Source organism: Heptranchias perlo, chromosome 27 (genome assembly GCF_035084215.1).
Source record: "Heptranchias perlo isolate sHepPer1 chromosome 27, sHepPer1.hap1, whole genome shotgun sequence".
Lineage (NCBI taxonomy): Eukaryota > Metazoa > Chordata > Chondrichthyes > Hexanchiformes > Hexanchidae > Heptranchias > Heptranchias perlo.
The window spans coordinates 28,780,025-28,793,428 of record NC_090351.1 but is presented as its reverse complement, the minus strand read 5'-3'; the positions used below and the strand labels follow the sequence as shown (position 1 = coordinate 28,793,428).

General features: G+C 43.1%; 1 protein-coding gene across 1 annotated transcript; it reads left to right on the top strand.

Moving 5' to 3' along the window:
- Positions 1-6,908, top strand: il19l (interleukin 19 like). Its single transcript, XM_068007770.1, has 7 exons — positions 1-86; positions 3,154-3,233; positions 4,705-4,877; positions 4,993-5,055; positions 5,404-5,556; positions 5,746-5,820; positions 6,464-6,908. Exons 1-7 carry the CDS (start codon positions 1-3, stop codon positions 6,545-6,547), a joined length of 714 nt encoding a protein of 237 aa, XP_067863871.1. The 3' UTR covers positions 6,548-6,908.
- The last annotated feature ends 6,496 nt before the right edge of the window (positions 6,909-13,404 follow it).

Genomic DNA, 13,404 nt, shown 5'->3' with positions numbered 1-13,404 from the left:
ATGAATGATGGTGGACATTTAAACAACGAACAAGAGAAGGAGGCTCTGCAAACATCCCCATCCTCAATGATGGCGGAGTCCAGCACGTGAGTGCAAAAGACAAGGCTGAAGCGTTTGCAACCATCTGCAGCCAGAAGTGCCAAGTGAATAATCCATCTCGGCCTCCTCCCGATATCCCCACCATCACAGAAGCCAGTCTTCAGCCAATTTGATTCACTCCACATGATATCAAGAAACAGCTGAGTGCACTGGATACAGCAAAGGCTATGGGCTCCGACAACATCCCACCTGTTGTGCTGAAGACTTGTGCTCCAGAACTAGCTGCACCTCTAGTCAAACTGTTCCAGTACAGCTACAACACTGGCATCTACCCGACAATGTGGAAAATTGCCCAGGTATGTCCTGTCCACAAAAAGCAGGACAAATCCAATCCGGCCAATTATCACCCCATCAGTCTACTCTCAATCATCAGCAAAGTGATGGAAGGTGTCGTCGACAGTGCTATCAAGCGGCACTTACTCACCAATAACCTGCTCACCGATGCTCAGTTTGGGTTCCGCCAGGACCACTCGGCTCCAGACCTGATTTCAGCCATGGTCCAAAAATGGACAAAAGAGCTGAATTCCAGAGGTGAGGTAAGAGTGACTGCCCTTGACATCAAGGCAGCATTTGACCGAGTGTGGCACCAAGGAGCCCTAGTAAAATTGAAGTCAATGGGAATCAGGGGGAAAACTCTCCAGTGGCTGGAGTCATACCGAGCACAAAGGAAGATGGTAGTGGTTGTTGGAGGCCAATCATCTCAGCCCCAGGACATCGCTGCAGGAGTTCCTCAGGGCAGTGTCCTAGGCCCAACCATCTTCAGCTGCTTCATCAATGACCTTCCCTCCATCATAAGGTCAGAAATGGGGATGTTCGCTGATGATTGCACAGTGTTCAGTTCCATTCGCAACCCCTCAGATAATGAATCAGTTCGTGCCCGCATGCAGCAAGATCTGGAAACATCCAGGCTTGGGCTGATAAGTGGCAAGTAACATTCGCGCCAGACAAGTGCCAGGCAATGACCATCTCCAACAAGAGAGAGTCTAACCACCTCCCCTTGACATTCAACGGCATTACCATCGCCGAATCCCCCACAGTCAACATCCTGGGGGTCACCATTGACCAGAAACTTAACTGGACCAGCCACATAAATACTGTGGCTACAAGAGCAGGTCAGAGGCTGGGTATTCTGCGGCGAGTGACTCACCTCCTGACTCCCCAAAGCCTTTCCAGCATCTACAAGGCACAAGTCAGGAGTGTGATGGGACACTCTCCACTTGCCTGGATGAGTGCAGCTCCAACAACACTCAAGAAGATCGACACCATCCAGGACAAAGCAGCCCGCTTGATTGGCACTCCATCCACCACCCTAAACATTCACCCCCTTCACCATTGGCGCACTGCGGCTGTAGTGTGTACCATCTACAGGATGCACTGCAGCAACTCACCAAGGCTTCTTTGACAGCACCTCCCAAACCCGCGACCTCTACCACCTAGAAGGACAAGGGCAGCAGGCAAATGGGAACAACACCACCTGCACATTCCCCTCCAAGTCACACACCATCCTGACTTGGAAATATATCGCCGTTCCTTCATCGTCACTGGGTCAAAATCCTGGAACTCCCTACCTAACGGCACTGTGGGAGAACCTTCACCACACGGACTGCGGTGGTTCAAGAAGGCGGCTCACCACCACCTTCTCAAGGGCAATTAGGGATGGGCAATAAATTCTGGCCTTGCTAGCGACGCCCACATCCCATGAACAAATAAAAAAAAAATTAGATCTCGGCCATTCAGGGGTGATGTCAGGAAGCACTTCTTCACATAAAGGGTAGTGGCAATCTGGAAGTCTCTCCCCCAAAAAGCTGTTGAGGCTAGGTCATTGGAAAATTGCAGAACAGAGACTGATAGATTTTTGTTAGGCCAGGGTATTAAGGATTATGTAACCAAGGCGGGTAGATGGAGTTAAGATACAGATCAGCCATGATCTAATTGAATGGGGGAACAGCCTCGATGGGCTGACTGGCTTACTCCTGTTCCTCTGCTTCTATGTTCCTACATTCTGAGTCCAAAGAGTAACATTATCTTTTGGGCCAAGGGGAGGAGAAAAATATAACCGCAGGATTTGTTTTAAGATTGACTGCAAGACTGGTCATTCACAAAGCGTGCCAAGACTTGCTGTTTGTGTGCCCTGCCCCCTCCACCCCTGTCCAGCATTTGAAAAGCGAGAGCACTGAAAGCCAGAAAGCTGTTATTAGGACTGTAAAAGTAACTATGAATTTATGTTTTTTGTATAAGAACATCAAAGTAAAGTAAAACTTTTTCACTGTATCTGAGGTAACTTTGATGTAACTAATTATATTCCATGATGTGGAGATGCCGGTGATGGACTGGGGTATTTCAAATAAAGCTGTTGGACTATAACCTGGTGTTGTGCGACTCCTTACAATTATATTCCAGGAGTTGCTATTTCTGCAACTACAGCATGGTCTATTTATTTATTGGCTTATGTAGTTGTAGAATGTGAGGTGAATAAATTTATTTTGATTTATCCATCTGTAGTTTGTGATGGAAACATTGTTTTTTAATGTATGATCAATGGCATAGGAGATTGACTTTAATGTTTCTCTGTCTATCTATCTATCTATTTATCCATCCATCTGTCTACCTATTCATCCAGCTAACGTTTTTATCCAACATGTATTTGTCACATCTGAAATGTCCGTCACACAAAAATCCTGATTAGCTCAAATTTTCCAACAACCAATAAAATCAGAAGGATAATACAAAGGAAATACTATAGATTTTCTATTCTAACCTGCAGCTGCTCTCATTTAAATGCTCTCTTCAGTTTAAGAGGGCCTTCTAAATAAAACATAGGAAATCTACAACAATTATCTGGGGTGCATTCAGTTCCAACTAATCCCAAGTGTAAATTCAATTTAAAATGTATATGGTAGCACACGTCCTCCACTCTTCCAGCTGTGGACTGCTGTTCAACCTCCATTCCTTCATTTCCCCTCAATGGCAGAGCCTTCAGCTTTCTTGATTCCACATTATAGAACTCTCTTCCTAAACCCATCACTTTGTTACTTCTCTACCCCCTTTCAAAAGGAGGGTCAGAGGAGATATCATCCAAGTATTGAATGGAGTAGATACATTGAACCCTGATCACATGTTTGAGAGGTTCAGAAGTAAGCTTAGAAGGTGTACAGACAGATTAAATGTAATTACTTTATGCTGAGGATGGCGAATATGTGAAACAAACTGCCAGAATGGAGGGAGAGGTAGTGGTGTATAGATATGTGAGGGAGTGGGTGATTGAGAGAGAGAGATTTTTGGGTTTGGCCAGATGGGCTGCAGCATCTTTTCCAGTACCATATTTTCCTTTATTCCCATGTAAATGTACTATATAAAGTGTAAGCTGATGGAGGTGTGCAGGAATTTTTCAAGCCTCACCTCCCAGTTTCTATTTCGTTTATTTCTAACACATTTTAAAGCGATCTTTTTTCTCTTAAGGGGGAAGTGAAAATACTTAAAAAACAGAGTTGCTGTAAATTCACGATAGTGATTTCAGTTTCAGGCGCTCGGTAATTCACAGCAGGTGGAATCTTATGCAAATTACTGAGGAAATGTAATTTGTTCACCCGAGGAAGTCCCTACCCGTGTGTGAGGATCAGGAGAATTTCCCACTCTGCTCTACAGATGTATTTAAAGGGGACAAACAGTGGAGAGATCAGCACACCTGAACAAAGGGAGGAAACAGCCAGCTCCAACACACTCAGTTAAGCTGCACTCTATCCAGGTGGTCGTGCTCCGCTATTCTGGTGAGAAGTCTCTTTTAACTATTTTAGAATACGAATCAGATTGTTCTATCGGATTATTTCTAAGTGGAACAGATCAAACAATTTTAAGATATGATTTTCGGCTAACTGTTGTTGAACTGCCTTGTGGGTTATACTGAAATACAATGCTTCAGTGGAATAAAACGAGAATCGACAGCACCTTTGTTTTCAGGCTGGAAGCAAATATCAAATTATTATTTGGTATGTTAATTCTTTGCTTCTGTAACAAGTAGTATTTTGCTTGTAAAGTGCTTTGGGCAGTCCTGAGAACATGAACGGCGCCATATAAATACAATTATATATAAATACAATTATTTTATCATTCCGTGTTGCAACTGTTCTTTATTGTACAGGCAGAACACTGAGTCAGTGCAGAATGCAAACAAAATCGACACTATGTTGGAGTTCCCCCATTATAATCCACCAATTGTCATTGTCAGTGCAAGAAATTAATGAATTTTAATATTAAAACTCAACATTCACACGAGGGATTATTCTAAATTTTATAAGCGTTTCATGGATTAACTAACGAGCTCTTAATATTCATTGACACTAGTGAAAAGCGGATTATATAAAAAGAGAGCATTCCATTCTGGACGATATAATTATAAATACAGACTTCAATTCAATATCGCATATTAAAGTCATTGTCATTATGTATGACAATCGTGTATGTGAAACATTGAGCAACCGCACTAAAGGGTTTCTCGTGTTTCCAATTATTTACATTTGTTGTATATGCATTTGTGTTAAATGAAGTCTGTTTTTACAACTGATGGTATGTTTACTATCCTTTTGGTTATTTTTTTTTCCGTTGCAGGTTTCTTGCAGCTTATTACAATGAAAGGCTTCGGTGTTTTTTTCTGCCTGACTGTTTTTTTGACCTGTCAGCTTCTCGCTGCTGAAACCACAACCTTGTATTTTGGGCAATGCTCAGTGACCACGAACTTGCACAAAATCCGACAGGCGTTCTCGGATATCAGACAGGCAATAGTAAGTACAGATTGACATATATCCTTCGCCCTGTTCAGACCCTTTACCGTGTGATTAGCTATTATTAAATATTGGAAAAGGTATTAAAAAATTTGCTCCAATTTTGTCTTGACAGCAAGCGGAAGATGCAGCGGATGATGTGAGGCTTCTAACCACATCCACATTTCATGCCATTCAGGTACATCACCTTTTGGCTCCACCTATTTCACCAATGAACCTGCAGTCCAAGTTATCCCTGTAATCAAGAGTGTGTTCTGTTTAATAATGTTACTAATTAAAATACACTTTATGCATCAATTTGTTACATGGGCGACTGGGCTCGTGTATTTTATTAGCCGGTTTGTTTTGTGACATCTGCCATTAATTTAGTCAGCATTACCGAGTAGTTACTTAAGACACCTATAGCACATACTTAAATTGGTAACTAAATTAGATCCTTGTCTATAGGAAGGCAGAGCTGTAAATACAAGGCGAGTTGCTTTTCGCCCCATTCCCCTCACCTGACTGTCCGTGCTCTCATTTCCAGGCAGAGGAGAGCTGCTGTTTTCTGCGCCATGTGTTGAGATTCTATGTAGAGATTGTTTTCAAACACCACACCCCATCCAGCTCCCATGTCGAGAGGAGGACCAGCAGTTTGGCCAACTCCTTCCTCGGCATCAAGAGAGATCTACGGCAATGCGTAAGTGACCAGACCGGAAGACTTGCATTTAATTGTTTATTGTACATAACGGCAATTTAAAACGATATTTCAAGATTATTTTTAATGTTGTAACATCATTCTGTGTCAACTATTTGTTCTGAATGGTTCTTTAATTAAACACTATAATATGTAGGTCTTCCTCTCACTGTTACTTTCTTTACTGGACAGCATGCAGAGATGAAGTGCTATTGTGGAGAAGAATCTACAGCTGAGATGAAAAAGATTCAAAGTGCCTTTGAAAAGGTAAGTTGACACCATTTCATTTCTGTAACAAAGGGAATATTTGGTTTCCATAGTGTATCACTGATCATTGTATGTATAACACTTCAATTATTTATAAAGACTGGAAAATTCATGCAAAATAAACAGACACACTATTCACTGTAAATATCACAACCTCCTTAAAATTCAAACTCATAGCTTTGCTACCATTTAGCACAGGCCAAAGATCAGACATGGATTTGGTCTTGACTTAAATGATGCTGAAAGCTGAAGCTGAATTCCAAATACTGGGCCCGAAACAGAATCCACCTGCTACCAATGTTGCTGTTTAACTTGTTCTCCTCTCAGTGCCCACACAGAACACTCCACTCTAAGAGAACGGCCACTTTGGGAAGTTGGAGAAGAACTGTCAGATCCCATTGTACCACACTACAGCTCCTGTTGAGCAATCCACAGCAGGCTTAATAGTAGGCCTGGTAGTATCAATGGACAGTGAGAATCCATGGCCAATAATATCTGATCTTCCACACTGAAGGAGACAGAGCAGTGGGGGAAACTTAGAGTGGAGAAAAAGACAAAAAGCAAATAGTTGCCTCCCTTGAGCTTGTTATCATGTCTGGAGTTTGTGCCTCATATTATTTAATAAACCTCTGTCCTTTTTCAGTTGGATCTAAATGCAGCTGCTGTTAAAGCCATTGGTGAAATTGATATTCTCATAGAATGGATGCAGCGATCTCACCACAACTAAATGCTGCCTCACAGCATACAGTATGGAGCAATAGAAGATACTAAACTCCAAGAAATGCCTAAAGAACACCTGAGAATTAAATTTTTATGTTTAATTGTCAAATAATGCTTTTGTTAAGTCCTTGATACCCTGCCCTTATGAGAACACTAAAGCTGTTTTATTTTTTCTTGTTTCATTTTACGCTGAGTTTAGGTATATTACCGACAGCACACACATTGTGGTATGATGAGGAGTGTTTGCCTTCTGAATAGTGAATATAATGAGGGATGTGCACACTTTTAATTATCAGATAAACTTGTGTTTGTTGAATTCTTAATATGACACACTTGTAACATGGATAGAAACTGAATGTATTTTGATTTCTGAAGACATTTTTAATTCATTTTGTTAGACCAAGTTTAAAATGCTGTATTTCATGTGAAAACAGGTCTAGTAAGTACATATTGTACTGTTTATTGTTAGTTATAATTATTGAGGTCAATGAATATCAGTATAAACACATTGTTTTTGATCTTCCTATATTATACTTTGTGGTGTGATTATTGAAATAAAATGCTACAAATTTATAAAAGCTCTGTTTTTATGAGTGTAAGTTAAAGGAGAGATGTTACAATCATTGATAAAACTATCACCCATTAATTCACGGATGCAGATTTGCTCTGGTGTTCAGGCACCAGTAATAAATAGCATCTAACATTTAAAAAAAGAATGGATTTGAGTTTTAGCAGCAGTTGGGTGAGGTAGGGGTGGAGGCTGTGAGATAGTGTTTTTTTTATTCGTTCATGGGATGTGGGTATCGCTGGCAAGGCCCGCATTTATTGCCCATCCCTAATTGCCCTTGAGAAGGTGGTGGTGAGCCGCCTTCTTGAACTGCTGCAGTCTGTGTAGTGAAGTTTCTCCCACAGTGCTGTTAGGTAGGGAGTTCCAGGATTTTGACCCAGCGACGATGAAGGAACGGCGATATATTTCCAAGTTGGGATGGTGTGTGACTTAGAGGGGAACGTGCAGGTGGTGTTGTTCTCATGTGCCTGCTGCCCTTGTCCTTCTAGGTGGTAGCGGTCACGGGTTTGGGAGGTGCTGTCAAAGAAGCCTTGGCAAATTGCTGCAGTGCATCCTGTAGATGGTATACACTGCAGCCATGGTGCGCCAGTGGTGAAGGGAATGAATGTTTATGGTGGTGGATGGGGTACCAAATAAACGGGCTGCTTTGTCCTGGATGGTGACGAGCTTCTTGAGTGTTGTTGGAGCTGCACTCATCCAGGCAAGTGGAGAGTATTCCATCACGCTCCTGATTTGTGCCTTGTAGATGGTGGAAAGGCTTTCAGGAGACAGGAGGTGAGTCATTCACCGCAGAATACCCAGCCTCTGACCTGCTCCTGTAGCCACAGTATTTATGTGCTGGTCCAGTTAAGTTTCTGGTCAATGGTGACTCCCCAGGATATTGTTGGTGGGGGATTCGGCGATGGTAATACCGTTGAATGTCAAAGGGAGGTGGTTAGACTTTCTCTTGTTGGAGATGGTCATTGCCTGACACTTGTCTGGCGTGAATGTTACTAAACATAATAGGTTAATATAATAGGTTAACAGCTTGCTATAGTAAATGAACATCATGGGTTAGCGAGTCCAGGGAGCTGCTGGAAAAGCATCGTGAGAGAGAGAGTGTACAGACTAGCAAGAGGGACTAGCTGAATTCTACTGAATACACAGAACTGGTTGCTTGAACAAGAATACGTATAAAAACAGAATTAAGCGCATCTGGCATAGATGTAACTAACTGCAATGTTGGCTAAGGCCAGTTATAGATAAGTTGGGTGCTTAACTTAGACTGAACTTATATATTCTGTCACCTCAATTCTGTCCACAACAGTGACTTGGCGCTCCCTCCCTCTTTAACTCCCTCTCCCATTCCCACTCTGACCTCTCTGTTTTTGGCCTCTTACACTGTTTGAACAAAGCTCAATTCAAACTTCAGGAACAATCGGGGGGGAGGGAGGACTTTCAACTTGGGAATGCCTGTTTTATCTGCAAAAAAAAAGGGCTAAGGCATTGAACGTTGCGTCACAATCTCGCACACCCATTTTGTTCACAGAATTCGTCCATCGCCATTTTGAGTCGGGGCTTCTTTTAGGCATCCAGTGTACCCACCTGCAATTGACAGGTGCCTATTTAAGTATGCTAATTTGGGACCTGCACTTGTTTTAGGGCCCAAATGCCCACTTCAACAGCTCTGGTATCCCATTTGCCAATTCTAAATCAGACACAAAAATCATGGGCAGGAATAGCCTGGAAGTCTAATGATATTTAAAGGGATCATCAACTGCTCTCGGGTAAATCACTGGTTAGTTTATTTTGATTGCTAGAGTGCTGCTTCTGAGCTTTTTGGGAGTTTTGGCTGCTGGAACTGACGGTAATCATTTGTGAAAGTTATTTGTTGAATCAGCAGAGGGTTTTTGACCAGGGGCTTCTGGCAAACATCTGATTGGTTTCAATGGGTTTGGTGCTTGCACTGCCATTGTGGTTGGAAGAGGAGGAGGAGCAGGAGCTGCAGAGAGAAGAGACAGAAGGAATGTAGCTTGCAGAAGGCCTTGCCTCACATGAGCGTACAGGCCCAGAACTTCTTATCTGCAGTTCACCCAGGAGCAGTGTGCGAGGAAGCTCTGCTTTACCAGGGAGGCTGTTGCAAACCTCTATCACCTGCTGCAGCATCAACTGCAGCCCATCACAAGGTGACGTACAACCTTGCCCTGAATTTCTATGCTTCAGAGTTAATCCAGACTGCAGCTGTAAGAACATAAGAAATAGGAGCAGGAGTAGGCCATATGACCCCTCGAGCCTGCTCCATCATTCAATAAGATCATGGCTGATGATCTACCTCAACTCCACTTTCCCGCTCTATCTCCATATCCTTTGGGGTAGAGAATGCCAAAGATTCACAACCCTCTGAGTGAGGAAATTTCTCCTCATCTCAGTCCTCAATGGCCAACCCCTTATCTTGAGACTATGACCCCTAGTTCTAGACTCTTCAGCCCAGGGAAACAGCTTCTCCGCTTCTATCCTGTCAAGCCCTTGCAAAATTTTATACATTTCAATGAGATCACCTCTCATTCTTCTAAACTCAAGAGAATATAGGCCCATTCTACTCAGACTCTCTTCATAGGACAACTCTCTCATCCCAGGAATCAATCTAATGAACCTTTGTTGCACCCCCTCTAAAGCGGGTATATCCTTCCTTAGGTAATGAGACCAAAACTGTACACCGTACTCCAGGTAAGGTCTCACCAAAGCCCTGTACAATTGTAGTAAGACTTTCTTACTCTTGTACTCCAACCACCTTGCAATAAAGGCTAACATGCATTTTGCTTTCCTAATTGCTTGCTGTAGCTGCATACTGACTTTTTATGTTTCTTATACAAGGACAACCAAGTCTCATGTGAATAACCTCACATTTCCCCACATTATACTCCATCTGCTACTCTCTTGCCTACTCACTTAACCTGTCTGTATCCCTTTGCACTCTTTGTGTCCTCCTCACAGTTTACTTTCCCACCTAGCTTTGTATCGTCAGCAAACTCGGATACAGTACGCTCGGTCCCTTCATCTAAGTCATTAATATAAATTGTAAATAGTTGAGACCCAAGCACTGATCCTTGCGGCACCCCACTAGTTACAGCCTGCCAACCTGAAAATGACCCGTTTATCCCTACTCTCTGTTTTCTGTCCATTAACCAATCCTCTATCCATGCTAATATGTTACCCCCAATCCCGTGAGTCTTTAACTTGCGTAACAACCTTTTATGTGGCACCTTATCGAATGTCTTTTGAAAATCCAAATATGTTACATCCATTGGTTCCCCTTTATTTACCCTGCTAGTTACATCCTCAAAAAAACTCTAATAAATTCGTCAAACATGGTTTTGCTTTCATAAAACCATACTGACTCTGCCTAATATATTATGATGTTCTAAGTGCCCTGTTACCATTTCCTTAATAATGGATTCCAGCATTCTCCCGATGACTGATGTCATGCTAACTGGCCTGTAGTTCCCTGTTTTCTCTCTCCCTCCTCTCTTGAATAGCGGGGTTACATTTGCTACCTTCCAATCCACTGGGACCGTTCTAGAATCTAGGGAGTTTTGGAAGATCACAACCAATGCATCCATCATATCTGCAGCCACCTGTTTCAGAACCCTCGGATGTAGGCATCAGTTCGAGGGGATTTATCGGCTTTTAGTCCCATTAGTTTCTCAAGCATTTTTTCTCTACTGATATTAAATACTTTAAGTTCCTCACTCTCATTAGCCCCTTGGTTCTCCATTATTTCTGGTATGCTCTTTGTGTCTTCTATTGTGAAGACAGATACAAAATATTTGTTTAACGCATCTGCCATTTCCTGATTGCCCATTATAATTTCTCCTATCTCAGCCTCTAAGGGACCAACTTTTACTTTTCCTACTCTCTTCCTTTTTACATACTTGTAGAAGCTCTTATGATCCGTTTTTATATTTCTTGCTAATTTATTTTCATATTCTATTTTCTCCCTTTTTATCAATTTTTTGGTCGTCTTTTGCTGGTTTCTAAAACCCACCCAATCCTTAGGTTTACTAACCTTCTTGGCAACATTATAGGCCTCTTCTTTTAATCTAATACTATCCTTAACTTCTTTAGTTAGACACGGATGGATCACTTTTCCAATGGAGTTTTTATTTCTCAATGGAATGTATATTTGTTGCGAATATTGAAATATTTCTTTGAATGTTTGCCATTGCTTATCAACCGTCATACCCTTTAATCTAATTTCCCAATCTACCTTAGCCAACTTGCCCCTCATACCTATGTAACTGGCTTTATTTAAGCTTAGGACTCTAGTTTCTGACTTATGTATGTCACTCTCAAACTCAATGTGAAAGTCTATCATACGATGTTCACTCTCCCCAGAGGATTCTTTACTATGAGGTTACTAATTAACCCTGTCTCATTACACAATACAAGATCTAAAATAGCCTGTTCCCTGGTTGGTTCCATGACATATTGTTCTAGGAAACTCTCGAATGCATTCCATGAACTCATCTTCCAGGCTATCTTTGCCAATTTGATTTGCCCAGTCTATATGAAGATTAAAGTCCCCCCATGATTACTGCATTACCTTTGTTGCAAGCACCCATTATTTCATGATTAATAATCTGTCCAATGGTATATAAGGGGGCCTATAAACTACTCCCACCAACATTTTCTGCCCCTTGTTATTTCTTATTTCCACCCATACTGATTCTACTTCCTGATCTTCCGAGCCATGATCCTTTCTCACCACTGTGCTTATGTCATCCTTTATTATTAGGGCTACACCCCCTCCTTTTCCATTCTGCCTGTCTTTTCTAAATGTCACGTGCCCTGGAATATTTAGTTCCCAACCTTGGTCACTTTGCAACCATGGACTCGATTTTCGAGTGAAGTAGCGGGTGCGTTGGGGGCACCGAAAATCACGGAAATCCCGAGCAAACCCGGCTCCAAACCGCAGACTTCCGGGTTCCCCACTGATGCGTCTGGGTGCGCGTGCGCCTCCCGAATGCGGAAGTCCCACCGGCAATTAAAGCCAGTGAGTTAATAGTTAAGAGACTTATTTAGCTACATGAAGTACTTAATTTTGTCCACACTGAGGCAGGGGTCCAATTTTTAATTATCCTCAGCGTGTTTCCCATGCTGTGAGAAACACTCCAGGTTCTACCAGACGTGTTTCAGCCAGCAGCCAGTTGGACATTCAAATGCTTGTTTGATAGATGGGGAGAAAAGGTGAGTTCTTGCTGCAGGGGACTCAATTCTTTCACACAAACTTTTGGCTGCGAGATCTTTGTGTTTTCACTGAAAATTCTTACTTTCCACTCACAATTCTTCTGTTCACACATATTTAATTACTTTTCAGACCCCCTCAAACTCATACCATCAGGATGGGGGCGCCATGGCTGCATTCACCACTACATCCGAGGACGAGCTACATCACCAGCCTCGCCAGGCATGGCGTGCACTTCTGCCACTTGCAGCTCCACAACACAGTGCTGCGCCACAGGCATTTGCACAAGAGCACAGAGGACAACAATAGAGAGAGCGACGTCGCAGGAGGTACTACCTTCACCACAGGGTCGACAGACCGAGGCTCAGCTTCCTGGACCTCTCTGAGAAGCAGTGCATACGGAGGCCCAGAGTGAGTCGCCAGGTAGTCACAGACATCTGCAGCCTCCTTCATGCCGAGCTGCTCCCGGCTGGGTCGAGCGGCATCTCATTACCCGTCACTGTCAAAGTCACCACTGCCTTCAGCTTCTTCACCTCCGGATCATTGCCAGGGTCTCTCAATCGTCTGCACACAAGTGCCATAAGGCAGGTCACCGACAGCTTGTTTTGCAGAGCCTTTCAGAACGTCAACTTCCCCGTGGATGACCTCAGCCAGACGGAGAGGGCAGTGGGATTCCACTCTGTGGCTGGCTTCCCACGGGTGCAGGGTGTAATCAATTGCACCCATGTAGCAATACGAGCACCTCCACATCAGCCAGGACTGTTCATCAGAAAGGGGTATCACTCCATCAATGCTCAGCTCGTTTGTGATCACCGCAAAAGATTCCTTCACGAGTGCGCCAGATTCCCTGTCAGCTGCCACGATTCCTTCATTTTGACAGAATCCAACATACCGAGGTTCTTCTAAGCACTGAACAGCCTTAAGGGCTGGCTCCTCGGGGACAAGGGATACCCTTGCACACGTGGCTTATGACACCTCTGAGGAACCCCATCACCAAGCAACAGCGTCAACATAACGACAGCCACATCGCCACCAGGTCTACAATTGAGCATGCTATAGGGCTGCTCGAGAT

Coding starts and splice junctions, on each gene's coding strand:
- il19l (XM_068007770.1), top strand. CDS start 1: ATGAATGATGGTGGACATTTAAACAACGAACAAGAGAAGGAGGCTCTG. Junction 87..3,153: donor ATGATGGCGGAGTCCAGCAC/GTGAGTGCAAAA, acceptor CCCTTTCAAAAG/GAGGGTCAGAGGAGATATCA. Junction 4,878..4,992: donor CGGATATCAGACAGGCAATA/GTAAGTACAGAT, acceptor TTGTCTTGACAG/CAAGCGGAAGATGCAGCGGA.